We start from the raw sequence: 12,936 nt of genomic DNA on the forward strand, positions 1-12,936 counted from the left end.
TTTATTTAGATTATGTACCTTGGGCACTGCTTCCCTTATGCCTTCAACGATAATATTTCTCAGATCTTTCATGTGATCTCTATGGCCCCCTACCTGATGGTTCCATTGTGTGTCTTGATTGGGGTACTTTTCTTCTGCTGGTGGTGCGTTTACCCCTGGCGGGTGACTATTCTCCCACTTTCTCATGCCTGCTCTTCTAACCATACCCCTTTCTTCCCCTGTGAATAGGATACTCATAATGGACATTAATTCGGTCCATGTGTATATATTAGGACCTAAGAACTGATCGAATTGTTCCGCCAGTCCTAAGGGGTCTTCCATTAACGTCTTCATTTCTTTTTTGAATGCTCTGACTTCTCCTGAATTTAAAGGAGAATTTACAAATCCTACATCTCCATCTCCAATAGGGACTTCCCGAAGGGGGTTCATTTTTGTTATTTCTGGTTCCTCTCCCTGCCCTTTCGCGGATCTTAATTGCATTTTATTCTCTCCTTCTTTTTCAGGGACTTTCTCTGATTTGCCTTTATTCATTTGTTGGTCATTTGACGAGTCATCGTCGTTTGTCTTTTTCTTATAGGGGGGTGGCAAATTATCTAGGACGTCCCATTGTCTAAGAGGGGCTGTGGGAACGTCTTCGCCCTGTGGGATTAATGGATATATTCGGGTGGCGTTCCTGCTGGGAAGCCAACAACTCGCGTAACTTCTTTATCGGAACAGGGTCTTTTATCAGTGACATATGTATTCAAAATTTGGCACACCCAATCTTCGTCCGAACCGTATTTCGGCCAAAAGACTGAGGGTTTACGGATTGCTTCTTTTATCCATATGAAGCAACAAAATGTTATCATTGTTTTCCTGTCCTTATTTTTTTGTACAACTCTCAAAATCCCAATTCACTAACATCCGACCCACTGGACTTTCTGGTGGGATATTCTTAGGGATTTCTTATCGGCGCCGTCTCCTTGTTTCGAGTTTTTACTTCCCATTGTAATGTAAGCAGCTTTCACTTATTTCTAAGTAAAGTGTCTAGTTATGACTGGTCCGTCAAAACAATCACAATTTTGAAAGTACTTATATCATCAATCCGCGCATACACTTATACAGATGTCTAGATATAAACTCCAGAGTCCTTATATCATCAATCCGCCCTTACGGATGTCTAGATACGAACTCAAGTCAACAAGGTAATACTTAAAAGTCGTTTTTCTTACCTTGCTCAGTGCACAGAGTTGCCTGACTTTCACTTCCATGGTTCTGCCTGCCACTATAATCCGTTACGTGCTTCTTCAGAATGACTACCCTAGGAACGTGTTCAGTTGACCGTGGGTGATACTCAAAACGAAGTACGAGACCGTTTAAATAACGGGACGCATCTTCTCGGTTCCTCTTGAGCCGCCCCCCTTGATCAATGAAGATGATCCCGGACGAGCCCCCAATTGCGAGAAACACCGCTCACTTGATAATAATTTACACTTAGTCAAATTCTGAAGAAGTATTTATTTCAGTCGATCTTGCAAGAACAGGTGCCGCCGGTAAGCAATAGCAGACACACAGAATTCATACAGCATCACCTGTATTATACAAAAAGAGCAGTTTCCTTATCAGTGATTCCTTATTTGGACTTGTTATGTTCATTTTGTCTTCCCCTTGCTTAGTGGTTTCTGTTAACTTCTGGTACATCCTTGGACCGTCAATTAAAAGATAAGAATGAGGCCCCCTGCTTGCACCTGCGTCCTGTTATTGTACATCCCGTTCCTTCCCGAAGGTCAGTCCTGTACATAGTTACAACAATTTGCTCACTGTAGCTTACACAGAACTCCACTTGACATCTTATTTTCCCATCAGGCCCTATTGTTGACATCTTAATTGTGAACCAGAGTTATACATGTAAAAACAACATAAAATGCTCATTTCTCATACGGGGGAAAAAAGTTTGAAAAACACTGAACTCCTCAACTGTTGACAATATTATGGCAATTGTGCACAGGAATCCCCTCCTGATATCAAACTCACCTATTCTAATGACATTTTCAAGGTAAGCACACAATGAGAAAATGGTTCTCAAAACCATTCATGACACTGAACACTTCTATTTAATCTCCCTTGGCCTTCTTCACTGGAACGACTACAATCCCAGCTTCTCAGTATTCTCTTTCTATGTTAGGCTTGGCTGCAACCTTTAATAATTATAATCTTTATTGTCACAAGTAGGCATTCATTAACACTGCATTGAAGTTACTGTGAAAAACCCCTAGTCGCTGTCGTGTTATTCACCCTGGTGTAACACGGACTGCAATTGGATGCAGTTGTACTGGAAGGCAGACACCAAACTTAGACGTTGGTTCAATACGATTTATTGAACTTCTGTAACAATGCACACAGCTTGCTGTGGGTTGACACTACTACTCTAAGTGTGCTAACTCTAACTAACTAGACCAGACTAGCTCTGAGCCACGTGTAGAAGGTGCTAAATGATATATATACCCTGACTGTCACTACAGTTGTCACCAGTGGAAAGAGGCGGAGTGCTGATACCTTGTGTGTTTTATAGTAGGAAGCCCCTCTCTGGTGATTGGTTGTGTTCTGTCCTGTGTGTTGATTGGCTAACCTGGGTGTCTGCCATTGCCTGTCTTTACCTCATTATGTGCATGAGTGCATATTATGACAGTCACCACATTCTGATGCCTGTTGGAGTATACAGAGGGAGAATTCAAAATGTCCAAATTACCTAATGTAACCCTTCCTGTCAGCATGGGACAGACAGTGAAGGGAAAGCAGTACATCTTTGAATAGTTGGTCAAAGAGTAACAGTCCGGGAGAGATGCCAGTCATTCAAATTGCAATTGGGCTTGACAGCTTTGCAGCTAACATATTGCTATATATAATTAGGGATGCTTTCTTCTTTCAAAGTATCACTGCGCATGTTTTTTTTCTCCTCACATTTTTATGTCTTTAAGTAAATGTGTAATATCCATGTTGAACAATATACTTATATTTTAAGAATGGGTATATCGTGTAAGAAATTGGTATATATTTTATATTTTTATATCTGTTGCAGTAATATTTTTAACAGCCTGAATTTGGGTATTTATTTGTTGCAGCAATATTATTAAACAATGTAGGGTAAGGTATCCAGACTGTGTGTCTGCTAAAGCTGTAATTAAGAAGTCATAAAAGGTGAGGTAATGATCGATTCTAATCATTTACTTGTTTACATACAGAGGGCTGATGGAACATTGTGATTCCTGGAGATTTCCTGGAGAGTAGGTAATTTATGAGGGGTTGTATTTTGTCCTAGGTAAGCCAGTCATGTGACATCTTAATGGGATAGAGATTATGTAATTAATGGGAGGAGCCAGGTTTGTCTGTAGTTTTGCAATTTGCCATCAGATTTGAGTCTGACAAGGCAGAAGGAGTTTAAGTTGAATCACGGTTTTGCCAAATGCTGTTTAGTTGAGCAGAAGTGTACTGAATCGGCTCCTGAAAGGAACTCTCTCCAAAGGTCTACACAACTAAGCAGTATATAAAGCTAGCTTTATTTATTTATAAGAGACATTTGAACTGGATTGCTTAATTGGGATTAGTAGCAGGCAGTTTTTAGCAGGCATAGATAGTGGGTTTAGGTTTCCCCTTTTGTTTAAGAACTTATTAACTGATAATTGTAAAGCTATTGGGCAGAATTTTCCATTTGAGAAATAAGTGTTGATGCTGGGACTGTATTGTGTGCGGTTCCCATTTCCGTTGGGGCTGCTAGTTCCGGAGCAATTAAGGACACGCTAATAAACCAGCAATCTGCCCACGTGAATCTAGAGCAATGCTCATTGCTGCCGATGTTGGATTCGTTGGGGCCGGAATTGGCACTGGGGAACCAGACAAGCTGCTTAGAAGCACTCCCCACACACTCTCATTCCAGCCCCCACACTCTCATTCCAGCCAAGAAGATGGCCCCACTGAGAGGAGCACCAAGATTCGCAGTTGGAAAACTCGATCAGATGATCGATGCGGTGGAGGTGAGGCGGGACACCCTCTTCCCCAGGGTGGTGAGGAGGCTGCTGCCCGTCAATGTCAATCGAGCCTGGACAGAGGTGGCGAGCACTGTGGGCCTCACCAGGCGGACTGGCCTGCAGTGCCACAAAAAGATGAATGACCTCCTTAGGTCAGTTCGGGTGAGTCACCACCTCTGTGTACCCCCCACAACCACCACCACCACTACCACCACCTGAGACTAATCAAAACCCATCTGCTTGCATCAGCTTCACATCCCATCCTGCACCACACCCCAACACCTGTATGTTCCTCTCTGGCCAGGTGCCTTACACACATGCTACCAGCTACAGACCCCCTGTGTAACTCACCATGTCCTTTGTGCCCCAAGGAAAAGATGTCTCACAACAGAAGGGAGCGGGAAAAGTCCGGAGCGGGTGTACCAGACCTGCAGGCTCTCACCTCCGCTGAGCAGAGGCTGATGGAGCTACCCGGGGAGGTGGAGGAGAGGGCTATCTCCCAGGTGGAGGTGGAAATGGGACAACCAAGTGAGCCCCTAGTGCAAAGTGATGTCCCTGCTTCCCAAGTTCTCACCATGTGTCTTGTCTTTTGCCTTGCAGGATCACCAACAGACGAAGCTCTACCGCCCCCGGCCGCTACCCCAGCACACACCAGAGGGCCGATCCGGGGGCCACACTGACATCCTGGCACTGCATTCGCCTGCGCCTTCCACCATCCCAGAGACGATCACCTCGCTAGGTCATATTAGTGAAGAGGCTCCTGGGTCACCATATGGTGCACACGTCACACATGCCACAGCACATCAGGTGGAAGTAGGAATCCCCGAAGGAGCGGGCAGTCAGCGGGCTGCCCTATCCCAAGAATAGCTGTAGTCCAGACAGGTGTAGCATTCTGGAAAGGATGATCCCATCACTGGTAGAGGTGCAGACACAGAGCCAGGGTCTACAGGAGGGAGCGACAGTAACCTTCCAGTGCCTGCAGGCATAGTTGGAGGAGTCCAACCGTCTCCGGCGCACATGACGGTGCAGACAATGCATGGTACCCAGGCATCCATTGGACGAGTGGCGACCACGGTGGAAGCCTTGGATAACATCCAAGGCTTGGAGCACACTCTGCGATCGATGGCCGAGGCTCAGGAGAGGGAGCCCAGTCACAGGCAGCCATGTACCAGGCCCACATGGACATTGCTGCAGCGTTCCAGAGCTTAGCCCAGTCACAAAGGGTCATGGCTAAGGGTGTCGCGAGCATTGGCAAGGTGCTGACTGACCTGGGCCAGGCACAGTGCCAGAGGGACATCAGTGAGGGACACGTCTCACTCACTGAGGGACACAACCTAGTTCCACTACTCCATGGCTGAGGACATCGAAACTTTAGTTGAGACGAGAGTGGACCTCCAAGGCTGGCAGCACCAGGTGATGGTGGAATGTCTGGAGCTCACTCCGCTCTCCCCTCCATCCCATGAAGTAGCCCGGGGGCCATTGTGCACCCCGAGAGAGGTGGAAGTGATGGGGCTGGTGCCGGTGCCCCTCATAGGGGAGGAGAGTGTTCCTTACTGGAACATTCCAGTGCTTCCCTCCCACCTGACACTGGCACATCTGATGGGCATCAGACAGAGCAGAGTGGCACATCACCTTTGACACCTGAAAGTCAGCCGGGCCCATCCAGGTCAAGGTCCTCCAGAAGTTGGTCACCAAAGGCACCTCAGGTCACAGGGCGAGGTGGGCAGCAGGCCACCTTCACATCAGATATACTGTCTGGGTTCACACATAGAAGGAGCAGTAGGCCACATATAATAAAGAAGACACCAGTTAGGTTGGCATGGGTGCAGCACATAGGTTAGAGGTAGGGGTCAGGACACAATACTCTAAATAGTCACTATTAAACACCTTTGCACCAAAACTGTGACCTGCCTCAATCCTCTGCCTGACGGGTGTGAGGGATGCGATGGGCAGGGCTGGTTGTGCAGGGTGGGAGGGGTGTGTGAGGTTGGTGGTGTTGGGTATGTGTGTTGGAGAATGGCATGGGGCAGAGCCCCCAGGCCAGTGGATGATCCACCCGGGGTGACCGTCAGAGGTGGCAGGGGATGGGCCAGAGGTGTGAGGCTGCCTTTAAGGACAGTTTAGCCAGTGAATGACCCATCACCATATCCATAGCAGCGCTCCCCTCCCCTCCCCTGCACAAAGGATGTATGGGCCGAAGAGATGGGATGGCCACCTCACGTTCAGGGATCACCCAGGCTGCAGTGAAATGTGATCCTCAAGGCTGGAGTCAGACTTTGTGAAAAGATGTGGAGCACCAGAGCTCATCTCAGTGAGTTGTCATCATCCTCTGTCCCATGGACAAGACCCGCTCATAACGCCAAACCAGGGCCAACACCCTCTAGTGATGCTGATAGGACTCTCGGAGGGGAGAGCTGGAACTGGGGTGTTGGGATGGAGTGAAGGGAGAAGGAACAGTGGGCTATGTCAGCGGCTATTGGGAAGGGGTGTGGTAAGAGAGGTTGTGGAGAGGTGGGACAGGGTGGCAGAGCTGCCGATGACCAGGCCTCTTGGTGTGAAAATTGGGGGGTGATTAAATTTTCTCACGTGCGGCAGCCTGACGTGCCAGCCAGGGCTCCATGCTATGGTCCTCCTGGCCATCCTCCTTGGCAGAAGAGGCCTGATGTTCTTTCTCCTCCTCCAGCATGTTCCCCTCTGCTGCATGATGTTATGCAGGATGTAGCAGACCACCACAATGTTGGAGACCCTCATGGGGCTATGTTGGAGCGCCCCACCGGAGTGGTCCAGGCATCAGAACTGCATCTTTAGTACGCTGTTGCATCTTTCAATGATGCCCCTGGTTGCTGCATGGGTGTCATTGTAGTGGGGCCTCTGGAAAGGTGTGATTAGCCAATACCTCAGTGGGTAACACTTGTTTCCCAATGATCAATCCCTCACCCGAGGAGTGCCTTGATTGTGGTGGGAACTGATGAGTGTGCCAGTGAGAAATAATAAATTCTTTACCCGTCAGTCTGGCCTCAATAAAACTCGAGATGGATTTGTAGGCATAGCATTAGTTATTTTTATTTGACTTGCAAGTCTGACTCGTTTCACACAAACCCAGAATGCAAGCTGCCTCCTGGGTCTCCAGAATCGAGTGATTCTGTAGAACAAAGAAATCTCTACCAACACATTCAAATGGCATCCAGTTTCACATACACGATTCCCATAGGTCATCTTATACCCCTCCTGACCAGGCCATACCTCCTAATTGGCTCACTTCTCATTCCTCCCTCTGGCCTCCTATTACCCAGCATCCTTTTCTCCTCATCCACTGGACACCCTCCCCCTTTCCTTGCCATGCTCTCTGAAACCCTTTGTCTGTGAACTAACAGAATTAGACTGGCCTATATCTACATTACAGTAACTAATATCTCTAAAGTAACTATTTTATATCACATTCGTCACCAGGATGTACATGTTGTGGGCACTGCCTGGGTATCACGCGCAGATGCGTGTGATATGCAACTGGTGATCACACACCAACTGCTGATTTCAGGCAGTGGAACCCTTTCCTATTTATAAAAGACACCATAAAAGACCCATGATAGGCCGGTGTTCGTGGGGGAGTGGGGGAAACGTGCGTCCTGTATGTCAGCCCCTGGACCTGGGCATGCAAGCGCTGTCGACAACCTCCTGTGCAGGTCCTCGAGCAGGTCCTGTCCCTCCAGCTTCCATCACCACTGCTGGTTGAACTGCAAAGTTCATTCTCTGCAGGGTGGGAAAAGGAAAGATACGTCAGCAAGATGAGTATTCCCCTGCTCATCCAGATCCAAAAGGCTACATGGTGGTCCTGAGTTGTAGTTCAGCTCTGTCCCCCAAACCCACCTCCACCACTCAGCCATTTCCCCAATATGTTGCCTTCCACACTGCACTGGGCCTGTGATGTGGGGAGCTTCAATCCTAACCACCTGTCCCGGACAACATGGGTATCGGAGCCTGCTGCAACCAATGGCCGCGATGGCTTCTTGGCCCCTGTCCTGTCTCCCCAGTGGGGTCTACTGTGGGTGTCCTCATTGGGTGGGCTGTGTGTTATCCCATCAGCAGGGTGGAACCTATTTGTGTATTGGAGAGGGTCAGGGTGTGCCACCAATCACCTCCATGCTTCGAGGTGTGTGTGTGGACAGGTCCTTCAGATGGGGGTGAGCCAGGGAACTATGCATCTTCAGCATAGCTTCAGTGTGATCTGGGTCCTGGGTGTGACACAGATTGTGACAACCTGACCGAGGGGAAGGATGGATGGGAGCAGGGTTATGGTGGGCAGGAAGGGCTTGGAGTCAGCTGGTGGTCCTGCGGAGTGGGCGAGCTGATAATGTCACTAATAAGGCCTCTGCCCTGAGAGAGGCAGTGTGCAAGTAAGGGTGCCAAAGGACACGGTGCATGTGTCCTTTGTTTGGGGTGAGCTCTGCTATTACTCTGCTTCCCTTGCAGAGGGGCTGTGCTTCTGCTGAGTGCACTGAGAAGTGGCAGCACTTGGTGTGCCATTGATTGAGCTTGGCCACGCCCATCCCGTTGATGGGTCAGCTGGGGTCTGAGGGTTTCCAGAGAGGCGGCCTGGTTGGGCTCCCAAATGGCCAGAGGCTCTGTGAACATTTACAGTGAGCAGTCAGCAGAGTGAGCAGCCAGGGGACTGTAACTTGCACCAAATGGGTGCGTTTAAAACAAAAACTGCAGCAATGGAAGTCTGAGCTACGCCAATCCCGAGGGGGACACCCTGACACCATGGCGTAGTCACCCTCCAGCGAGCGCTATAATTTCAAGGGGTTTTGTAAGTTTCCTTACCTTCTCTCTCTCTCTCTCTCTCTCCCTCAACAGCAATACACCCAATCCTTGTATAAACCTGTTGTGAACTGCGCCCGTGTCACTTACACCTAAGAGGGGTGGATAATTGCCGAGACCCGGAGCATCACCGGGTCCAATCTGCGAATGCAATGCAAATATATTTAAATGTTTGTTTTGCATGCCGCCACCGGGGCGGGTCACAATCCTCGCTATTGCCACCAGCGAGGGACAGCGGTGCATGGCGTTTGGTCCGGGTGGAATAAACCTTCATTTCTTTCGGATGCCTGATTACAGCTCATGTTTCTGGTATCGCAAGGCGGAGAATTCTGCTCATTGTCTTTCGTGCTAATGTGGTTAATTCTGTGTTTAAATGAGTTTCTTTTAACATCAGATCATTCTTCTGAGGTGAAGTATCCTATCTTCACAGTTTTACAAATTTAAAAAAAAATGTTTGGGATTCTTGTCCAGTATCCCAACAAATGTTGGGGTCTGTTCCAGTATCCTAACATTGGTATTCGGGAGAATAAAGGGAGCAGGGTACATGGCATTAAGATTACCATTTGTGTGAATGCTGAATGTCAGCTTAGACTGGTTGGGCTGAAAAGCTTGCTTCCTTGTGTAAAAAATGGATCTCTTTGGTCCTCTAAAATCAACCATCACCATGCAGCATCAGTGTTATTTATTGCTTAAGTGTTTTGAAATAGTGGCGTTTCCAGTTCAGGCTCTTAATGTGTTTGCATTTGTAAATGGGAGCCACAGCTGCTGATCAATCCCAAAGGATTGAAGCTCTTCTGAGAGACATTGCTGCAGTGATGAATACTCTACTGCAAGTGATGCTGGAGCTGTTATATTTAGCAGTAATCTTCATTGGATCATACAGCACAGAAGGAGGCCATTCGGCTCATCATGCTTGTGCCAGCTCTTTGAAAGAGCCATCCAGTTAGTTTCCCCTCCCTAACCCTTTGATCATTGTTCTGCAAAGTTTCCTTTTGAAGCATTAATCCAATTCCCTTTTGAAAGTTCCTATTGAATTGCTTCCACCATCCAGTGCATTTCAGATCAAAAGACCTAGCTTCATTTTAAATCCTCCCACTGCCACCCCACAATTCTTTTCCCACTTACGTTGAATCTGTGTCCTCCGGTTACTGTCTCATTGCTAGTGGAAACAGTTTCTCCTTAAGTACTCTCTTGTTTATTCTATCAAAACCCTTCAAGATACTGAACACCTCTATTGAATCTCCCTCAACCTTCTTCACTGGATGGAGTGCAATCCCAACTTCTCAATATTCTCTTTCAATGTTAGGCACTGCTGCAGCCTCTGACCATTCCTGTCAGCATGGGGCAGACAGTAAATCTTTGAATAGTTGGTCAAACGGTTCTTCCAACACTTCAGAGGTTTCAATTTATTTTTTCTTTGTGCAGACTGCGAATGATGAGCCAAATAGCACTGCGGAGGAAATTCCAGAAGAAACAAAAAGCTTCACCTCCCCAATGGTGTTGAAGGATAACAAGGTAACCTTAATGGAAAATTGTGATTGATTTTTTTTAATGAAAAGGGGTTGGACGTGGCTGGTTACCAGAGGTTGTTCGTTTCAAGATCTGGGAGCAATTGAACTGTGTAACAAGCGTTCATGTTCAGTTACTTGTTTTTGCCCATGCCCCCTCCCTGAAAATGCAGACCACCGTTGGGGAATGGGAACATTCTGGGCATGATTCTCTGGCCTCGTTTCGCTCGAGCGACGCTGAGTAATACTACATTCCGTATGCTTCACCCGATGTTCATGTCTATGTATTGACATTGGTTATTTATTGTATGTCCTATGTTTTTCATGTATGGAACGATCTGCCTGGACTGTATGAAGAACAACGGACAGAATTCTCTGACCCCCGCATTGCGGAGAATCGGCGCCGCCGGCGTGGTCGGCGCGGCGCCGGTCGGGGTATGCGCCGACTGTCCGGCACGGGCCGGCGTGCCGATTCTCCGGCCTGGATGGGCCGAGCGGCCATCAACAAAAAGCCGAGTCCCGCCGGCGCTGTTCTAACATCCTCTGAGCCGGCGGGACCTCGGCATTGAGGGTCAGGGGGTGGCCTGTGGGGAGGGGGGGGGATCCGACCCCAAGGAGGGCCTCCGTAGTGGCCTGGCCCGCGATCGGGGCCCACGGATCGGCGGGCTGGCCTTTCTGTCGGGGGGGCCTCCTTTCCTCCGCGCTCCAGCGCCATGCTACCCCACTGTGGCCCGGAGAATCGGGTCTCGGAACGGGCACCGACGCCGGAGTAAAACACTCCCGTTTTTATGCCGGAGTCGCCACTTAGCCGCCCGATGGGAGAATCGCGCCCAATACTTTTCACTGTGCCTCGGTACACATGACAATAAATCTAAATCAGATCAAATAATGACCAGGTGCAGGGTTTTGACTTTCCTTTTTCCTCTTTGTCCAGGACTGCTGAGGCCGATTGCAGCAGTGGTTGCTTATTCTTGTACAGGGTCACAATGGTTTGCATCATGAGTCTCCTGGGGCACTGCCCTCTCCCTCCAGCAGAGACTGAGAAGTTCGTACAGATGATTCAGCAGTGCCAGTTTCCCATGTTTATTGAGTTCAGGTGGCATGGCATTAGCACTTTGGGCATTGCCCATGGCAGCAAATCAATAACTTCGCCAAGCTCCTCCACCATGGGTTCAATATCTAGCACTACCCTGACAGTTGTGTGTTGAACTTCCTCTGTTACATTGTTTCCCCTAGAATACTCCATCCATCTCTCCAACTGTTTATCGCTATCATTGATGACCTTCCCTGACTTTAGTTTCAATGGACCTGTTACCTTTTTGATCCCTTCAATCATGCCCAATATTGAAGGGCACCTGGACAGAGTTGTAACCAATAGTCACTGGCTCCTCGCCGAGCAGTTTGTTGGACTTCGCTTTGAGTTATTCTTAGAGTATTCAGAGTCTTCTCATTTGGGTCGCTCTTACCATTAATGAGAGTGGACCACTTGGCTTCAGAATTATTGTGATGTTCACCTTGAGCCAACCGGCACTTTTTCTCTTTTGCTTCCCATATGTTGAGAGTTCTGCAATGAAGGCGGTGTCTCAAAGCATGTTCCATGCCATTTCTGCACTGGATTGCCGACGGTACCCATTCAATCAAGTGGTAGATCTGTAGTTGTTTTTTGTCTGGGTGGGCAGTATGACTGACATTGATACGAGAACCACATTTCTGCTTTGAATGAAATATCTTCAATGGTTGTACCCTCACCTTCATGCACTAGGGAGTGATCTGTAACACGGGCAATGCTGTGCTGCATGTGTTGAGGATGCTGTTCGGAGAGTCACATCTGGTGATGATCAGATCCAGCTGGTGCCAGTACCCCGATCTTGGATGTCCCCAGGACATCTTGTGGCATGAGTTGTTCTGAAAGCTATTCGTTACATAAAGCTCCTGGAGCAGAAAAGCTGAAGTAGTCTCTGTCTGTTCGCTGCCACTGATGTCCAAGGCAGGAAGGACATGCGTCATGGTCCACACCTACTCTTGCATTGAAATCTTGCCGACGTACAGATGTTCTGACTTGGGAACTCTGCTGATAGCAGTGTCCAGCTCCTCGTGGAATTGTTTTTTTGCTTCTGGGGAAGCACGGCGATGGAGTATAGATACTCATGAGGTTAACTGGCTCTGTTTGAGTTGCAAGGTGGATGGATGAACTCATTCTGAACTATTTGTGGGGGTGTCTATCATTGAGGGTAGCGGGTTTCTTGCAGTGAAGCTTACACCATCTCTGAAATCTTCGACAGCCAGACGAACATGTAATGATTTTCTTTCAGTGATTTGCCCTGTGAACCTAGAGACTATGTCAATAGTCAGTCTATGATGCTGATAAACTGTCTTGTGCACATCATCATCAACCAGTTACAAGTCATCCGTTAATCTCGTGTACGTGGTCCTGATGCTCTGGATTGTCAATCGAAGAGTTGGCATCTTCTTTATTTTCATTTGTTTGTCTGGCGTGATCAAATCCTTCCACTCGTTAAGCAGAGATTCATAAGCTCCATGCACCCGTTGAAACTCGCAGGTCAGCACATTACACGTCTGGGGCTGCCCCACTTGAGTTGGACAGT

At 48.1% G+C, this 12,936-nt stretch overlaps 1 protein-coding gene across 1 annotated transcript in view; it reads left to right on the forward strand.

The window, feature by feature from the left end:
* The window catches only part of LOC140409034 (coiled-coil domain-containing protein 60-like), a 128,529-nt gene that overhangs the window by 6,775 nt on the left and 108,818 nt on the right, over positions 1 to 12,936 (forward strand). The window contains exon 3 of the mRNA XM_072497072.1: positions 10,248 to 10,337. Coding sequence (XP_072353173.1) covers positions 10,248 to 10,337 — 90 coding nt within the window. The remainder of the gene's footprint in view (positions 1 to 10,247; positions 10,338 to 12,936) is intronic.

Source organism: Scyliorhinus torazame, chromosome 1, assembly GCF_047496885.1.
Source record: "Scyliorhinus torazame isolate Kashiwa2021f chromosome 1, sScyTor2.1, whole genome shotgun sequence".
Taxonomy (NCBI): Eukaryota; Metazoa; Chordata; class Chondrichthyes; order Carcharhiniformes; family Scyliorhinidae; genus Scyliorhinus; species Scyliorhinus torazame.